This window comes from Canis lupus, chromosome 13 (assembly GCF_003254725.2).
Source record: "Canis lupus dingo isolate Sandy chromosome 13, ASM325472v2, whole genome shotgun sequence".
NCBI lineage: Eukaryota > Metazoa > Chordata > Mammalia > Carnivora > Canidae > Canis > Canis lupus.
Window position 1 is genome coordinate 19,097,304 of NC_064255.1, and position 20,470 is coordinate 19,117,773.

At 39.5% G+C, this 20,470-nt stretch overlaps 1 protein-coding gene across 1 annotated transcript in view; it reads left to right on the forward strand.

Moving 5' to 3' along the window:
* DEPTOR (DEP domain containing MTOR interacting protein) overlaps nt 1-20,470 on the forward strand; it is a 133,755-nt gene that overhangs the window by 42,044 nt on the left and 71,241 nt on the right. Inside the window, exons 2-3 of the mRNA XM_025450362.3 lie at nt 1,047-1,225; nt 2,439-2,562. Of these exons, the coding sequence (XP_025306147.1) occupies nt 1,047-1,225; nt 2,439-2,562 (303 nt within the window). The remainder of the gene's footprint in view (nt 1-1,046; nt 1,226-2,438; nt 2,563-20,470) is intronic.

The window sequence follows — 20,470 nt, forward strand, 5'->3', positions numbered from 1 at the left end:
TGGCCTTGTGTTTCACCCAATTCAAACTCTTGAGAATTAAAAAGTCAATGCAGGCTGATGAAGGAAAAACAAATGGGCGAAAAATTTTTTAAAGGCAAGTTTAAGACTCTTTGGGAAAAAAAGTCACTGAGTTCTGAAGGGAGTAGGAGAAGGCTCTGTGTCAACCACTTTTCTCCATGCTAATCCATCAGTATGTAAATAAATTTGTGTTTATCCAACAGCTTTAATCCATCTCTCCCGGATATTTTGTTTATCTCTCTCTGGCTAGAGGCAGCACGATGTGGCAGTTGGAAAGTCAGACTCTGAAATGAGACCATCAGGTGCAAATTTAATTTTCATCGCTTGTTAGCTGTGTGACAAGTCATTTAATCTCTTTGAGGCCTTGGTTCTCTCTGCTATAAAAAAAAAAGTGGAGATGATAATAATTTTTTATGAGGTTGCTGCAGATGTCTATGGAATGTGCTCAGATCAGCACCTGGAACCTAGTAAGCCTCACCGAAGGATTAGCTGTTGTCTCTATAGAAAGAGGAACAGGCAAAAGCCAGGATCTTTGCGTTACTTCCCTACATAGGTCTCTAATGCTTGGAAATATTTAATGGGCAGATGGTTGACACTCATCCATATCTGTTACATAAATGCATAAATGCAGATGTAGTGGACCCTAAGGAATCTGTGATGAAGAGGAACTACTTGGTTTCAGCAAGTTTTTAGAGTTTGTTGTTTGGTTGAAGGCATAAGCCCCTTGGTGGAGGGATAAAGAGAAGACATTAATCAGAGCAGGGGTGAGAAAGACTTTCTCAGTCTCCCCAGTGGTAGGAGAGCTGTAATTTGTCCATGGTTGTTTTCCCTCCAATTTTCCTGTATCCTCTGTAGATCTGGGGGTAGAATCATTTCCTGGGCCTCTGGACTCTGACAGTGTAGAAACCCCCTACTGACACACAGATATGTGAGTGGCACCCTGATGCATTTCCTGAGCTCTGGGATTGACTTAATGATTTGTCTTGTCATTGAAAAATTCTAAAGTGGTTGCCAAATTTTCTTTCCAGGCTCAGGCTGCATGAAGAAAAAGTTATTAAAGATAGGCGACATCATCTCAAAACCTACCCAAACTGCTTTGTCGCAAAAGAACTGATTGACTGGCTGATTGAGCACAAAGAGGCTTCTGACAGAGAGACAGCAATCAAACTCATGCAGAAGTTAGCAGACCGGGGCATCATTCATCACGGTGAGTGGGGTGGCCAAGGTGACTTGGGAAGAAACCAAGGACCATGTCTTCTACTCCAGATCTGAACCTACTCATCTTTTTAAAAAGATTTTATTTATTTATTTATGAGAGACACAGAGAAGGAGGCAGAAGGAGAAGCAGGCTTCCTGAGGGGAACCTGATGTGGGACTCGATCCCAGGACCCAAGGATCACAACCTGAGCCAAAGGCAGATGCTCAACCACTGAACCACCCAGGCATCCCCTGAACCTACCCATTTAAGAAATAAAACCCTTGGTCTCCTGTGCAACTCTCTCAGTGACATTCCCCTTCTTCCTCCAAGAGGCATTTGGGTTTATTTCCGGTTACTTCTTCATACCTTTTCCTTTCTGTTTATGCATCTCTTAGTAAGGTATCATATTGTTTTAAGCACTTTAAATCATTATAAAAATGCACGTTTATTCCTTTACAACTTGATCAACACACCATTTGTGAGATCCACCCCTGTTGATGGGATATCTCGTTTGCTTATTTCCGCTGCTATGTATGCCATAGATAATTATGCCATCATACAAGTACCCATTCTCCTGCTGCTAGACATTTAAGGGGCTTTCCAAGTTTTTCTGTTGCTCTCCATGGTTCCATGAATGTTGATGAACATTCCTTGAAATCTCTAACTCTGACCAACACATGTTGTTGTTCTTTTAGGCTGGAATTCCCTTTCTCTTCACTTTTGCCCATTTCTTACCATTCTTCAGCTGCCTGCCTACATGCAAGCTCTTCAGAGAAGTGTCCATTCCCTGCAGCAAGGTTACTGGGGTTCTGGTTACTCCTTCTTTGATCTCTCACTGCAGTATCCCCTCACCTTTTTCATGGCCCCCTCGCACCATATGTTAATTACATGTTGATGTTTCTCATTATCTCACTAGACTTCACATTCTTTTGAGGCTGATGCCTACCCCAGTATGCTCAAGAAGAGTTTGTGGCATGAATGATGCATTGAATTTTGTGACCCTTTTACTAGATAATGATGGTGGTGATGATGATGATGATAGCTAATATTACTGAGCACTTCCTCTATTCCAGGTACTGTGCTAAATACATGTATTAAACCTTACAGTAGGGTGCTTCGGAAATTAGGTAGTAAAACAAGTCTTAATTAACATCTTACTTCATTTGAGGAATTAAATAAGATTTTTTTTCTTATTTGCCTCTCTGTGTATATTGTGTTTCAGTGTGTGATGAGCATAAGGAGTTCAAGGATGTCAAACTCTTCTACCGTTTTAGAAAGGACGACGGTACCTTCCCGTTGGACAATGAAGTGAAGGCCTTCATGAGGGGACAGAGGCTGTATGAGAAGTATGTCACCCATGAAATCCCCCACTGTGATCTTAACTTGTGGAGAGAAGCAGGGCTATTTTGGTCTTTTATCATCCTGACTTCAGCCTGGCTCTTCCATGTGGGATGGTTACATAACTGTTCCTTTTAATATGGGAAAACTCGATCACTCATTTGCTTTTCTCTTTGCCAGAAATTAAGTTGATTTCGTAAGATTCTTAATAAAGGATTTATTTAAATAGAAAATATTTAAATATTTATTTTCTATATTTAAGTCTATTTAACAAAACTCCAGAAATAAAAGGGTGGAGCTTGATGTTTGCCATCAAGTAATGCAGTTGCCTGTTTTCTCTTTTGAATACTTTTGTATAACTTGGAGGTTTGAGTCTTGTAAGTGGCTGGAGGAGTAGTGTCAAGTACAGGGAAAGTTCACATTCAGGTCAAGAGATGAGTAGTGAGAGAACTTCAGATAGCTGGATGGACTAAGAGGAATAATCTCTCAGCTCTTTGAAGAGAGGAATGCACTGTGGTCCAGGAACATTCAGTTGCTGGGTTTCAGATCTCCCCAGTGGTCTGTCTCTGAGCTGAACTGCTGTTCCTGTGGTCTCTTTTACATCCCACCTCTCTTGGTTTTTTCCAGGACAGCCATAGAGAAAGGAGTGCAGGAGCATGACACCCCTCCTTAACTCTGGCTGCCTTTCAAGGCTTGAGGGAGTTGAAAATCAGTATTTATGACACAAAAGAGCCTACTCTGTGACGGGTGGGTTGGTGCATGGGGAGGTGGGTCGGGATGGGAACGTCAGATTAAGTAGCATGATGGTTAAGAGCCACATATGTTTGATTCTAGCCCTGTGACCTTACCTCTGTAAACCTCAGTGTCCTCTGTTATGACATAGGAGTGGTGATGGTACCTACCTCCTAGGTGTTCAGTGCTGCTGTGGGAATTAAAAGAATAAATGTGTCAAATACTTAAATATTTAGCGTGGTAACTATGGTACATTGTCAGTCCCAGAGATGATAGCCATTTCAGTTATGAGTCTGGTAGTGATGACCACCTGAAGCTGGTATTGTCCAACCACTTATAATGCCCCCTATGTGTTACTTCTCCCATCACTTGCTTTCTATACCCAAGTGCAGAAAATCCCTCATCTCCTAGCTCACATGAATTTGAATGGAAGGGATCCATGAGCAACTGCATTTGTGTATCTGAGTGTGTGTATATGTTTTGTTGCTGTTTTTAAAATATATTTATTTAAATTTAATTAACATATAATGTATTATTAGTTTCAAGTAGAAGTCAGTGATTCCTCAGTCTTATATAACATCCAGTGTTCAGTCCATCACGTGCCCTCATTAATGCCCATCACCCAGTTACCCCATCCCGCTACCCCCTTCCTCTTCAGCGACCCTCAGTTTGTTTCCTATAATTAAGAATCTACCATTGTTACTGTTTTCTTTTACTTTCTTAGCTCTTTTTTGGAAATTAGCACCTAGCAGGTGTTATATATTTAGATCACCATGACAGTCCTTTCAAACTATAAAATTCCATGTTAAAAACATACGTGTCATTTTCATGGATCAACACTGCTGTCTTTTTTTCTGTGTGCACTTAGCTTTCTAGTCGTTAGTATTCAGTATATCAATTTCCAAGTAAGCTTACTTCTTCAAACTGCTTGTGAAATTAGTACTAGGAACAGTAATTTAATCAGTACTTAACCTTGCATGAACTAGTTGCCACCTCTCATTCCTGGCCCTACTCTTGGTTGCAGGAACATATGTGGAACAAACTTTGGGGCCTTTGGAATGATGGCTCAGTGTACCTACTTGATCACTTTCGTTTAGCATGTATATTTACTTAATCATTTTTATTGTATTTTCCATGTTTCCCTGGATATCCTTTCCATGAATCTCAACATGTACTATTATTCTGTAAGCTTTGTATACTTTCAAAAATAATATGAAGAAGTAAATAGTTTTGTTCATAGCTCATCTTTTCAAGAATTTTATTTTAATATTGATTTTTTTCCATAAATATATGTATATATATATTTTTGTTTTTGCCAGAACAGTTGTTTAGGATACCTCTAACATTTGTGAAAGAAAGCTTTGCAAAATATATGTTCCTTTTAAAATAATAACAGTCAATAACATTGGTTGGTTAATAACTATGTAGACATCCTGACTAGCCCATTTATTTGACCATCATAACAAACCCTGATTTAGATCAATTGTACCCATTTAATGGATGAGGAAATGTGGTAGGGAGAAATTCAAGTTCTTACCCAAGGTCACTTCACTAATAAAAATATCTGGGATTTTAACCCAGAAGCCCAAAGCCCAAGATTTTTTTTCCTCCCAAAGATTTTATTTATTTATTCATGAGAGATAGAGAGAGGCAGAGACATATGCAGCGGGAAAAGCAGGCTCCCTGCGGGGAACCTGATATGGGACTTAATTCCGAGACCCCAGGATCATGCCCTGAGCTGAAGGCAGATGCTCAACCACTGAGCCACCTTGGCATCCCCTAAGCCCCAAATTTATTGCTATTAGGCTATTGATAAATTTTAGAAAAACATTTTTATTATTAGGAAAGATGTATCATTACTTATTTTTATGGACATCAAATTAATGAAATCAATGTTTTTTCAAGATGTAGTTTATCTTAACATGTAACATGGGGTTTGTAAAATATCTGAGTATGGAATTTCTGTAAAAAGTGACTGAAAACATTCCAAGAAGACATTGGAAAAGGAGAGTAGAGTGATTTCCTTCAAGATAAATCTACCTATAGATTAGGGATGAAAGAACATAGGGAATATAGTCAATGGTATTGTAATTAAAAAAAGAGAGAGAGAGAGATAAATCTCATGATATTCTATGAAATGTGATAAAAAAAAAACAAATGTCTTTTATTTGTAAATTAAGCTCCTCAAAGCACTTCTAGATTATTTAGGTGAATTCTCTTAATAGAGTAATAATAGAATAGTAAAAAATAATAGAAATAATAGTGTAGTAAATAACAGTATAAAATACAATATAAAATAAATGGAAGATTACATGATTACCCTGTTTTCAGAAGGAGCATCTAGGACCTGAGGCAATAAAGTCAATTCTGTATGATGGTGAAACTGAATGAGAAGGACAGAGGAGACACCTGAACTCAGGGTGGCAGGTGTGCAACCTTCTGTTCCCCACACCCTCCCAGCAGCTCTGGGCGGCTGTCTGTCTGGTCAGTATTTCCTTTTTGCTTTCCTCTTGCTTGTTTATTCTGTGTTATTAATAGAACTTTGTGAAACCAAGTGGTTTCTGTCTGGGGTTTTGCTGAACCAGGCTGATTTTGGGGAACCTTGGCTTTCTAACCTGTAGAGGTGTTTCTCAGTCGGCTAGTTTGTAGGACAAAGCTGTATTTCAAAACGAAAATTCAGTGACTCTGCTGCCTCTTAAGGGCCATGTCACTCCAGTTAATTTAACTCAGAGGTACTCAAACAAATACTGGGTGAGGGGCAAAAGCTCGGCCCTTTCAGTGTGTTCCACCATGAGGAAGGTTACCAGAGACCTGGTGACAGGAGTCCGCTGCATAGTGAGTGACAGTGGGTGTGGTTTTCAGAGTCACTGCCCTCCAATCCCACCCTCCCAAATGGCTTGCCCTGTGACCTTGAGCCAGCTGCTCAACCACACTGATCTGTAGTTATAAATGAAGGTAAGGCTGGGTCTCACTTGGGAAGACTGTTGGATTTTACAGACTGTACATTGCTAAGCACAGCACTTGGCAAAGAGTAAGAACCCAAGAAATATTAGCTGCTGCTATTAGAGTAGTAAATCATAATATAAATAAATGATACCTATTATTATTTAGCCTAGCATAGAAGAGTCCAGGAGCCAAGCTGCCTGGGTGTGAATCCTGGCTCTGTGCCTTCTTGGCAAGTGTCTTCACCTCTCTGTGCCTGCAATTGCCCTCCTATATGAACATACTGACTTTTAGATTTCTCGTGGGGACTAAACGAACGTGATGAATAAGCACACAGGACAGGGCCTACCTCAGAGCATATCCTGTTGCTCATCTCCTGCTGCCAGCTGGAAGGAAGAGTGAGAAAGAGGATGTGCGCCCCTGATTCAATGCCCAGACTTTGTCATTTTGAGCAGTTCATCTGAGCACATTCAGGACATGATGCACTTCCATCAACAAGCTTTCATCAAACCTTCACTGTGGCCTGAAGTTACCTAGAAGAAGGCATGTCATCTCTCCAGGAGGCACTTACCGTTTCTTACTCAATTTTGCATAGGTCCAAGCAACCCAGACACACAACATGTGAATGTAACTCCCATTCTCCCAGGTGGTACAATTTTTACTTTTCAAATGAAACCTGCGTGAGCAGGGTAAATATCCATGACTTAGAAGAACAACGTGGAATCTGTGTATGCTGCTATCACATGGTAGAAGATATTTCAGGTGCATATTCCAAACTATAACATTTTTAAAAAATATTTTATTTATTAATGAGAGACACACAGAGAGAGGCAGAGACATAGGCAGAGGGAGAAGCAGGTTCCATGCAGGGAGCCCGATGCAGGACTCGATCCCAGGGATCACGCCCTCAGCCAAAGGCAGATGCTCAACCACTGAGCCACCTAGGCATCCCTCAAACTGTAAAATTTGATTATCATTCTACAATTAGCAAAATAGATCTCTTTAATACAAGTTAAACTCAGGATTATCAAGTGCTGCATATGCTGATAAATGGAGGTAGCTATAAAAGAGAATATGAGTTTGAGGCACAATTTGGACTCATTTTTTTTCTTTTTCTTTTTCTTTTCTTTTCCTTTTTTTTTTTTTTTTACGCGAAAACTGATAGTTGAAGTGCACATTTTTAACTAACCCTGATTTCATTGTGAGACCTGGAGGAGACTTCTCAGTTCTAATTTAACCTTAGGGTTAGCATGGAGGTAGCTTCCTTCCAGGTCTGGTTCATACAGACATTAGTTTAGTGTTTCACCTAAAGGGCCTTTTGGTTTTCTCAGCAGCGAGCGTTTCTCTCTTCAGACGCTAATAATAGTCTATTTAGTTCGCTTAGGACCATAAGCTTGATTGAAGCATTGCTTTAAAATGCCTGTATGCCATTATATCTCTGTTGCGTTCCCACTTCTTCCTTTATATTCTCTCCTCCATAGGACGGAAGAGAAATATAAGGGAGAAACTATATCCAAAGGGGAAAAGCCCTTTTGTGTGTTTTATCTTATCAGAAGTTTCTCTACCATGTGCCCCTGGGATCTTTTTCCTGTTCCCTCCCAGTGCCTGGCACAATAAATATTTGTTGAATGAACAAAGGACTCTGCATGCTGTGATTGCTGTGAGCTGCTAAGCTGGTTCCATGAAAGAGCTACAGAGAACTTGCTTTTAATGGCAAACAACAGTAGCCAGAGGTTTACCTTGTCTCTCCTTCTTAGAGTTTACAAAGTTAACTTGTTTGATTCCCTGTGAACTCTGGGTGTTAAACCCAGTAGACACAATCAGTCCCCCTCTAGAGATGGGGAACATGAGCTAGAGAAGGGTTTAATGACTGATGTGACTTTAAATCATGGAGCTGGAACAAAAAACATGAAGTCTTCAAGCTTTTGACCCCACCTTGTTCCATTTCTGGGATGAAAGTGCTTTTCAAATGGAGATACTGAGTTCTACAAACTTGTTCAAATTTTGTGTTCAAAATATATTTTAATTATTTTGCAAACTTTCATAAAATTCCTTTCTAAAGGCTATGTACAGCACTTTCACAGTTTACTTGGGCTGCCCAGCTTAACAGTGATGCACAGAATCTTGGAATAAACATTTCCTGTCTTCTTGGCTTAATTGAAGAATGTCCTAGGATTGCAATGTAAGTGGGTTAAAAATTGTTCCCTTTGGCAATTGTTTGTCTGAGTGACAAGGGATGATTTCGATACTGTATAACTAATATCAAGAACTGTTAAGAATCTTGAAATTTTACCCCACTTGCAAGCTAACAGGTTTGCCTGCCACCTTTTCCTGGGCACTGGCTGAAGACAGGAGACGGAGACAAAAGGAGAGTTTGTTACTCTCAGCAATAGTAATAACCAGAGTATTATTTTCTGGAGCCAATTCTCTGAGCCACTGTTGCCCATAGAATAGCATAATGGGTGCCAGATGACACCTGCCAAGGTTGGATTACAGAAAAGGATCCCAAACTTGAGGAGCCTGAGTTTTTTTGGTAATAATCTTTAAGCAGACTGCTCTCTAGCACAAAGCAAGACATGATCTTTGTTAAACAGGACAGTAAGCCAATCTGCCCTTTTGCTTCAGAGACAGACACTATCTTCCAAGTCTGTTCATTGTGCAAACATTCTTTTTTTTGTGTGTGTGTGCAAACATTCTTGAAAAGATAGTTTAGAACATAAGCTGTCAGTGCTTCTCGCAAGATATGAAGGGATGTGCAAGACCTACGGAGAATTACCTCCTGGCAACTAACACAAAACGCACAAATTAATTGGATTTTGTAGCTGATTATTTTTTTTAATTTTTATTTTTATTTATGATAGTCACACAGAGAGAGAGAGAGAGAGAGAGGCAGAGACATAGGCAGAGGGAGAAGCAGGCTCCATGCACCGGGAGCCCGATGTGGGATTCGATCCCAGATCTCCAGGATCGCACCCTAGGCCAAAGGCAGGCGCCAAACCGCTGCGCCATCAAGGGATCCCTGTAGCTGATTATTAAGGGAGCAATAAACATCCTCACCAGTCCTATTACTTCTGTATTTTTTTGTGTTAATCAAAACTACCTTATAAGTTTCACTGTTTAACTTTTATAAGTAAATGTGGTGTTATAAGCATGAAATTTTTTAAAATGGGATTTTTGTGAGATTTTATTTGAGAAAAGAGATTAGTTGTTTAAGAAGTTTTAAAATGATGCTATTTTTAAAGGGCCATCATCTCTTCTCACGAGGTGTTTAGAAATCATTTTAGAACAAAAATGTAAAAAAAAAAAAAGTGATTTCATTATATGTGCAACTCTATGTGGTCATGGGAAACTTTTGACCTAGAACTTCATCCTTGTTGGATGCTCCTAACCATCTATTCTTTGTTTCTTTTCTTAAAAAAAAAAAAAAAAAGTTTCTTTATAGCAGGTCTTGCAAAATTGTGTGTTTCACCTGGTGGGTTATTAAAATGTTTAATAATTTACCTGTCAGGGAGAGACTAAAGAGGCTCTATAAAACAAACTTATTATTTTATCATTTTAAGTTTCAACAAAAATTTTATACAGCAGTTATATTTTCAGATAATATCTCTATATAAACACTGCCACACACATTATACATGTAATTTGAAATATAGAAGACAATGTATATGCATGTTGAAAACAACCAGCCCTGGTTTGCCTAATTTTTTGGCTTTCTTCTTCTTTTTAAAAATTTTTTATTTACTTAAGAGAGACACACAGAGAAAGGCAGAGACATATGCAGAGGAAGAAGCAGGCCCCCTGCAGCAAGCCCAATGTTGGGCTCGATCGCAGGACCCCAGGATCACAACCTGAGCCAAAGGCAGATGCTCAATCACTCCGCCACCCAGGTGTCCTAAGGTTTTCTTATTTTTAATAGCTGCAGCTTCAGTCTGCCAAGGAAGTGTCAACTAGGAGTCACTTCATGGCTAGTTTGGTCCAGGTAGCTGAGTTCTGGCCCATTGTCTAGGAGTAGAACTAGCTAGGGTCTGCACATTTGGTTATGCCCAGAGACTGGGAGGTAGAGGTGGTGAAATGCATCTGGGAACACAGAGCCATGGGAAACACAAGTGGTGGTGTAGCCACTTCACACTCATCAGGGTGGTGATCACCAAAGCAAACAAAAACAAATCATAAATCACAGTGAAGGTGAAGATGTGGAGAGACTGGAACCCTTGTGCATTGCTGATGGGAATCATGCAGCTACTGTGCTGCACGAATGGTGAAAAATGGTACGGAGGGGTCTTCAAAAAATTAAACGTAATTACCATATGATCCAGCAATTCCACTTCTGAGTAAGTACCGAAAGGAATTGAAATCAGGGTCCTGAACAGGTACTTGTACACACATATTCATTAGCAGCATTGTTTACAATAAACAAAAAGTCAAAGTAGCCAATGCCCATTGATGGATGAATGTATAAACAAAATGTGGTATATTCATACAATGAAATACTATTTAGCTTTAAAAAGGAAGAAAATTCTGACACATGCTACAACACAGGTGACATTATGCTAGTTAAGTAGCATCAGTCATAAATGGACAAATGTAGGATTCTAGTCTAGGGACCTCATACGAGGTCCCTAGAGGACTCAAATTCATAAAGAGTAGGTTGCCAGAGACTGGGGGAAGAAGGAGCAGAGAGTTATTATTTTGTGGGTATAGGGTTTCAGTTTGGGAGGTTGAAAAAGGTCTCAAGATGGATGGTGGTGATGATGGCATAATCATGTGAATGTACTTCATGTATTAAACTGTATCCTAAAAATAGCTAAAATGGTAAAAATCTGTGTTTATTGACCAGAATTAAAAATACCTAAAATAAATTAAAAATTTTAAAACTACTAAAACAAAAAAAAAAAAAAAAGAAAGGCTGGCAAGAGGAGAGCAGGAAGCAGTCAGGCTTATCTTAGAAGGCCAACAAGCAGGAGAAAGACAAAGCAAGGTGACATCCATATTGTTGGGGCCAGATGTTGATCAGAGAAATTGAAGAGATGGGGGTAAGCCTGCAGATGCTGACGATAATGATGAAAGCAGCAAATATGAGGTATTATTGATGCCTCTTGTATATTAAGCTCTTCACATGTGTTGTCTCATGAAAGCCCCATTCTAAGCTAATGAGATAAATACTGTTATTCTCCTTTGGGCAAATAAGGAGATCCAGGCAAGAGAGGTGAAGTAAATCGCTTAGCTTCACAGCCAGAAGGCACAAGGACCATTCCAACCCTGGTTTCCAACTACAGGGTCCATGATCTGAACCACTTTTCGGTCTGTACTTCCTACTTTGCAAAGTTTCTGTAGCATTGAGCCAGGGTGGTAGCAGTAATGAACAGCACTAAATGATAAAAAACAGTATGCAGCTTAACGGATTTTTAAATGGATCTGAAGAAAGCCTTTGGGTCTGGTTTTGGAAATTGTATTCTCCTTACTGTTCCTTGGCAGTGCCATCCCCCTATAATGTATAGCAGTAATACTCAAGCTTTGTTAACATGCAGAGCAGGCACCAGGCCAGCTGTCCTTGTCCAAAGCCATCAGCCCTAGCTTGTCCTCTACAGATTTCTAGCTTTAGGTGTTAGTTAGAAAAGATTTAAAGGTAAACACATTGCTGCTTCAATAGTAGACTGGATTCACTGATGGTGGAGGTTGATGGTGTCATTATTTCTGCCATGTTTCCCTGACCCCGTGTCATTGCAGGGCTGTGGACCAAAGTCTCTGTAACATTCTTTTTGCCAATCAATTTTTGTTGCTACTTTTCAACTTGGTCCAAATGAAAAAGCCATTTAAGATTTCTGGAGTCAGGGAAGCATGTGTCAGAGTTCTTCTCCTGCCTCTTACCGAAACATTCAACCCTTCTGACCCTGTTTTTTCATCCATAAAATTGGAAGAAAATGTGTAATTTACAGATTTGTTGTGAGGACGAAGATAAACTCAGGAGAGCCTCATCTAATGCAGGATGTTATATTTCTAATCTGTAAGGGAAAATGCATATGGTCCAAACTATTCTTGTGTCAGCACATAAAAAAACACGTGCCTTTCTACCCTAGAGTTATACTTAGCATGGAGAGGCTCTCAGCCTGGACGAGCGACATTTCTGTTCATCCTCCAGATCCAATGTCTCCGGTTTCCAGCCCTCTGAGTGCCCCAGGAGGCTGACCTACATGGGCCGAGGGCATCACTAGGCTCCACGGCCATTGCCTCAGTCCATGGAAGGCACGAGCAGGAATTAAGTAGGAAGAAGGAGAGTAGGTCAGGCTATTATTTCTCTGTTCCCTTCCTATTGTTGAAGGCCTCAGCTCCCTCTCCTTCCCCCATCTCTTTTAGGGTTTGGAAACTTCCCTCCCTCCATAATCCTCAGGCCTAGAGTTGTTAACGATCAGTGCACTCTGCTAGCCTGGGAGCTTTACATTGGCATTTCCTTGAACCCTGCACATAGCATCAGTAGTTCTTTTATTATGAACTACCTTTTAGCAGCTTATTTGTACATCCTTGTAGTCTCCTGCTGGGACCCCAACTGGTAACACCAGTGAGACCCACCTGGGTACTGTAATGAGTTATCTTGTATCTCCTTGAGTGAACAGGCAGCAGAATTGCCCACACTCCCATGGAAAATTCGTTTGCTCTGTTTTCTCTGAGCCCGTAACATGCATGTTGTGATGGTTGGAATTGGCACAGGGTTCCAGTCACCACTGTTGTGCAAGTATGGAGTGTGGTTGGATTGTAGTGGATTAATTTGGCTCCCTTTCTGTTCCTGCTTCACCCCTGGGTTCTAGCCCAGTAACTAGAACAGTCATCTCTCCAATGTGATTTGGTCTCATTCTCTCCAGCTTGACCAGAAGCCCTTGAAGGTCATGGACCTCGGTCATTCTTATTTAGGGATGAAGTCAGTGGTTAGCCCCTTTCTCTTTTTCCTAACCTGTGGCATGTTCTAATTAGAGTAAAACCAGTAGTTATATTTGATAATCTAAGATGACTCTATTTGGATTTACTCATTGTAGGGTCTTAGTGTGGACATTCAGAGAATAAGAATGGCAAACATAGCATCATTTACTGAGCACTTCCTGCTCTAGGTACCATCCTGAGTTTTTCTCACACATTATTTCACTTAATTCTTCCTGCACCTCTCAGTGGGAGAGATTTTCACCATTGATTTACAGGTAAGGCAAGTGAATTTGAGATGGGCTAAGAAACATGCTTTAACCTTCAGATTCTAAAACATAATCCTGGAAAATTTGCTCCAAGTTCAGGCTTTTCACTTTCCCACCATTAGCATTAAAAACTAAGAATTTAGGGGCACCTGGGTGGCTCAGTGGTTGAGCATCTGCCTTTGGGTCAGGTCATGATCCCAGGGTCCTGGGATCGAGTTCCATATCGAGCTCCCTGCAGGGAGCCTGCTTCTCCCTCTGCCTGTGTCTCTGCCTCTCTCTCTGTGTCTCTCATGAATAAATACATGAGATTTATTTATTAAAATCTTTTTAAAAAATTAAAAATTTAAATTTGAGCGAACATGTAGAAATTGAATATCATTTCTAATATGCTTTGAATGCAATGACTCTTGCTTACATCTGGAAGAGCTCAAGAACTCAGTCTTTTCTGGAGGAAATAGCTTGTTTGTTTTTAAGCTTTGAAGTTCTAGAGTGAATGGATCAAGGGGGATGGGTATAATGAGGCTATGCCAGACATTCTGCAGCAAAGCAGAAAAAGAACACACACAGAGCAGCAGAGGGGGCAGGACCTTCTGGGAGAAGAGGCACATATTGGAGCAAAGTAGAAGTGGATGTTTGAAGAGTGATACCAGGGGAAGGCATGGCTGAGAGTTTTTAAGGAAGGAGAGTATGCTTACGTTAGAGTCTTTGTGTGGAAACTCCCCTGGGTAGGTGGCTCTGTCTTTAAATGTGGAGATGAGTCCAAGAGGTGTAGTTGCTACATTGTTTTTCTTGCTTTATTTGCTAAATGAAAACATCCCTACTTAATTACACTCTCTTCACACAGAGCTGGGAATGTAAGCCAAGACATTGTTCCACCAAATGAAAAAACACCAAATTGACAGAAAGCATTTATTAATTTCAGGGCCCCTAACAAAAGAGTCTTTCAGACCAGAATGAAAGAAAAATCCAGATTTTTAACTTTATCAAATTGAAATGTGTAGTTTAACTACACATTTAAATTGATTGAAGTGCAACATGCATAAAGTACACATGTCCTAAGTATGCAGCTCAATACATTTTCACAAATTTAACATACTTATGAAGCCACCACGACCCACGTAGTTTTTTTAAAAAAATTTTTATTTATTTATTTAAGTGAGAGAAAGTGCACGAGCCGGGGGGGGGGGGGGTTGGTAGAGGGAGAGAGAGAAGAGAGAAGCAGACTCCTCACTGAGTAGGGAGCCTGATGGGTGTGGAACTCGGTCCCAGGACCCTGAGATCATGACCTGAGCTGAAGGCAGCTGCCTAACCACAATTGTAGAACATTTTCATCACTTCAAAAAGAAACCCCTTTAACTTTTAACTATCACATCCCTATTCTTTGATCTATTCCTATGCAACCGCTAATTTACTTTCTGTCCTTATAGCTTTTTCTGTTCTGAACATCTTACATGAATGAAATGATACAATGCATGGTCTTTTGTGACTGATCTCTTTCATTTATCATGTTTTCAAGGTTCATGCATGGGTAGCTTGTATCAGTACTTTATTCCTTTTTGTAGCCAAATGTTATTCCATTATATAGATATATAAGATTTTCAGTTTCATCAGTAGATGAGTACTTGGGTTGTTTCTACTTTCTGACCATAATGAATAATGCTGCTATAAACATTTGTGTGCATGATTTTCTGTGGATATATGTTTTCATTTCTCCTGGACATATAGTGAGGAGAATGGCTGGATCATGTAGTAACTTTGTGTTTAGTGGTTTGAGGAATGGAGAGATTGTTTTCTGAAGCGGCTGTACCATTTTACATTCCCACCAACAGCATTTGAGGCTTCTGGTTTCTCCACTTCCTTGCAAACAACTTGTCATTATGTGACTTTTTGATTCTAACCAACTAGGGGATGTGAACTGATAGCTCATTGTGGTTTTGATTTGCAATTCCTGATGACCAATGATGCCTAGCACCTTCCTATGTGTTTATTGACCATTTGTATATCTTCTCTGGCCTATTGAGATCATTAGTCCACTTTGAAGTTGGGTTATTTGTCCTTTTATTATTGAGCTCTAAGTGTTCTTTCCATATTCTGGATGCACACACATTGTCAAACATATGCTTTGCAGATATTTTATCCCATTCTGTGAGTTGTCTTTTCATATTCTTGCTGGTGTCTTTGAAGCATAAGAGTTGTAAATGTTGGGATCCCTGGGTGGCGCAGCGGTTTAGTGCTTGCCTTTGGCCCAGGGCGCGATCCTGGAGACCCGGGATCGAATCCCACGTCGGGTTCCCGGTGCATGGAGCCTGCTTCTCCCTCTGCCTGTATCTCTGCCTCTCTCTCTCTCTCTCTATCTCTGTGACTATCATAAATTAAAAAAAAAAAGAGAGTTGTAAATGTTGATGTCATCCAATGTATCTATTTTTTCTTTTGCCACTGGTGTTTTTGGTGCCCTACCTAAGAATCCTTTGCCCAATCCAAAGTCATGAAGATTTACCTTTATGTTTTCTTGTAAAAATTTTATGGTTTTAGCTCTTATAATTAGATCTTTAAGATATTTTGAGGTTTTGTTTTGTTTTGTTTGTATAGGGTATGAGGTGCAGGTCCAACTTCTTTTTTTGTTTACTTGTTTTGCATTGGCTCTCTAATCATATCAGCACAATTTGTTGAAAAAAATTATTCTTTCTCATTGGGTGGCCTTGGAATCCTTGTTAAAAGTCAGTTGACCACAGATGTATCAACACAGCAATTTTTAATCTGTTTTAAGAGTGGAGTCTTCAGATTGTACAACATAAGATCTTGGTTGAAGAATGAGAGCAGAGACTGTTTCCTTTCCTCTTTCACACCACTTCCACAAAAGTACAGCACAAAGTGGTCCTCCTGTCACCTAGCCCATTAACCTGTGCAAAAGTAGGACCTATGTGTCCTTGTGTTCACTTTTTTACTCATTTTCTTACCTTTTTAGAGTATATTTATTTTCTCTAGTTGGTATTGCCCTCAATTTTTCTTTATCCCTTCATCTTACCTCTCCTAAACTTCTTTCTTTACCTCTTTTTCTGTCTTTGTTTTTGGCTCCAAATGACACAAATATTTTCTAATAATTATGGAAATATCCAAAATAAATAATAATCATTCCCTTAAAAGAAGCCTTTATAATATGTTTTAGAGCCCACCTTCCCTGGACAGTTGTTTGAAAAGGCTAACAGAGGTTGGAATAGTTTTGAATGTATTGTAAAAGTGCTCAGCTTTTTCTTCCTGGGTAATTTTACAGTTACGAAACCATAGCTGAATGTGGCCTTTTAGGGTAGCTGTGGCCTTGAAATCACACTTGGCTTCTGTCTAAAGCTGATTCAAGTTCTGAAAATGTTTACTACAACAACACTAAAAACCATGGGCAATGTGAAAATTACAGCTCAGGTCCCAGAATACCAGTCTCTTCAGAGCATAAAATCAGCACTAAAAAGTTCTAGTTTTTCTTTAAGCGGATTTAAAATAGCAAGCAAGGAGGAAGGTATTTCACCCTTCAAAGACAAAAAACCCTCTCTATTACTGTTGGCTTGGGATATTTTTAGTTTTTAGTTGATTAACAAATATTTGTTGGGCACTTGTGGTATACGCCTTCCCTAGGCTCAATTTTTTAAGAAATGAAAACATTTAAGGCATGGTGTGTATCTTTCAGAAGCTTCTAGCTCAGCTGGAGTGCATTAAAAATTGAATGGATACATAAACCATGGCCCTGATTTTAAGTTCAAAACAGAGAGAGATCTGTCTGGCTTGTACTTTAGTGGGGATAGCTTCAAAGAGGAGTTAGTACTTAATCCAGCCCTTTAAAGCAGAGACCCACTGCATCATTTAGCACCTACTGCAAATGAGAACCAGGTAGCTTTTTGCCCTTTCCTTTAGGCTAGGGCAGTCATTTCTACACAGGACTGCTCATGAGGAATTAGGGCTGGACTTTAGCCCTCCTTTTTGCCTGAAGCCAGGTTTCTTTGTGCGGTGAGCAACCTGTATCACTGTACAGTGAGCCCCCCTCCCCTTTTCAAAAATAGTTTAGATTTCTTCAAGGAAGAAAGAGGAGATGTGAGGGAATAGCGTAAGTAAGGAAGGAAAATGAAAGTGAAGATGTTAAACTCAGTGTATAGTATGAAGATGAAAGCAGGAGCGAAAGCAGGTAAAAGATACTTGTTGGCAAAGGATGTAAAATGCTGTTTTTCCCTTCTTTCTGTCACCCTTTCCAGTATGTAGCGTTTTTACTCATAAATATTAACTGAACAGTTTTCTGTTGACTAGTTCCAAACCTAATTATTATGAAAATTATGTCAGTTTATCTGTATATCTGTTTTATAGACAATAGCATAGTACTTAAAAATACCAATGCTCATGTAAGCATTTCTTCCTAATTAATACCTTCTTTCTAATCACAGAAGTCAATCAATGTTGTATATTTAAACTGTATGTTGGGAATATACATGTAAATACATCATTTATACATTGGGAACTGCTTTTTATACTGGGTATTAATATAAGCATTTTGTCAGGAACAAGTCATCCAGTTAAATATAAGCTTAACCTTGGGGCTCCTGGGTGGCTCAGTTGTTTAAGTGTCTGACTCTTGATCAAGGTCATGATCTCAGGGTCCTGAGATTGAACCCCATATGGGCCTCACACTGAGCTTGGAGCCTGCTTCAGATTCTCTCTCTCCTTCTCCCTCTGCCCCTCCCCTCCCTCAATTTCTCCCCCTCCCTTTCCCCTGCAAGTGTGCATGCTCTCTCTCTCTCTGAAAAACAGCAACAACAATAAAACAACCTTAATATAACTTCTTCATTGATAACATTTTCCCCCAGTTACAAAAACAGTACATTCTCCCTGGGGAATAATTTGAGTAATAGAGTGTTCTATTAAGAAGAAAAGAAAAATCATTCACAAGCTACCCCCAGGAATAAGAAAGTCTTTTAATATTTGGGTGAATGAATTTTTAATTTTTAAGGGTTATCATGTGTATTAAGTCATACATTTAGCCTTTTAAAATAATTTATCATTATATTAACAAATGACTTTTTAAAAAGCTACCTTTCTAAAATCCTAAAGCATCTTTTTGGCCACATAGCACATGGATCATTGTGACTCTCCCTAGCTTGTGCCCTTGAGTACCATTTATGTATGTTCTTGTGTTATATAGGGCCTTCTCAGCTATTTTGAATTTTTTTCAGTGCACAAAGAGATCACTATCAGCTTATTTCTATTTCTGTATTGGCCCCCAAATGTAGCAGTTCCTTCTATTGTAATGCTGCCTTCCCCCTGGGTTAAAGTGAGCCTGGGAAATCTGACTCAGATATATATCCAGGAAAGGTTGAAATCAACTCACATACACAATCAAAATCTGATGTGTACATGCTTACATGAGGCAAATATTGTTAATGCCTAACACTGATTTGGGCATATGGCTTTATGTCATAATTGTAGGCCAGAACAGGATAATTTTGATTAAAAAAGAATTTGTTCTACAAAATATAAGAGTTTCTGAGCATCATATATACTTCTGATTACTAATTAAAATAGAGTTGTTATTCTTGTCTAGAGAAATGCACACAATCTTAATTTTTGCCACTAAGGGGTTTGATTTTATCAAATAATGACTCCATCTAGAAAACTTTTATCATCATCATCCTCATCCTCATCATGGCTAAAATGTATTCAGGTTTTCAGGCGCAACTGACACTGTGACTGAAGTGTTCCATGCATTATCACACTCATAACTGCAGAACTCCCCAGTGGTCACTTAGGGGAAGCAAGGTCATGAAGCTAACATGTATGCAGTTAGGATTGAAAGCTGGATTTGTCTTTAATCTCATGCTTTTAAAACTACTCTCTACTTTAAGTAAAGTAAAAAATATTAAATAAATGAGGAAGAGACAACACAACACTGTGAATGAGCTATAAGAATTGAAATTGCCTTTCAGGGATCCCTGGGTGGCGCCGCGGTTTGGCGCCTGCCTTTGGCCCAGGGCGCGATCCTGGAGACCCGGGATCGAATCCCACATCGGGCTCCCGGTACATGGAGCCTGCTTCTCCCTCTGCCTATGTCTCTGCCTCTCTCTCTCTCTCTCTGTGTGTGACTATCATAAATAAATAAAAATTAAAAAAAAAGAAATTGCCTTTCAGCCAATTAATGAAAATAAATCCGTGTGGTTCCTACTCTCCAAGATGGTTCCAAACTTTTCCACCTCTTGCTATGCATGCATGTTGCTCTTTCCTTCCCATTGAGTCTGGCCTGAGTCTGATAGCTTTATTGAATACAATCCAGGGCACTTGACATTCTGTGACTTTGGAGCCCGGCTGTTAAAGAAGGCCTGGCTAGGTTGATGGACTTTTGATGACTGCCAAAATAATTCAACAGGGAATGAATAATCTTTCAACAAATGGTGATGGAACAACTAGATAGCCGCATACAAAAGAATGAAGGTAGACTCCAGCCCCATGCCTTCTAGAAAAATTAGCTCGAACGGATTATAAAACTAGATGTAAGGACTAAAACGTAAAACTCTTGGAAGAAGACATATGAGCAAATAAATTTTCCTGGGCTTGGGCTAGGCAGCGGTTTCTTAGCTGTGACACTGAACACACAAGTGACTAAAATGGAGAATTTGAACCACTTCAAAATTTAAACCCACAGAATGGAGAAAATATTTGCAAATCATGAGTTTGATAATGGACTTGCATCCAGAATATATAAAAGATGTTTAAAACTCAATAATGAAAAGACAACCTAATTTTAAAAATAAACAAAGGCTCTGAATAGACATTTTCCCAAAGAATATATACAAATGGACAATAAGCACATGAAAATATGCTTAATGTCATTAATCATCAGGGAAGTGCAAATCAAAACCACAGTGAGATACCACTTCACACCCACTAGGATGGCACTAAGAAATAAGAATGGATGGTAGCAACCGCTAGCGAGGATGTGGAGAAATTGGAATCCTCACGCTTTACTGGTGGAAATGAAAATAGTGCAGCCAGTATGAAAACAGTCTGGAAGTTTCCCAGAAGGTTAAGCAGG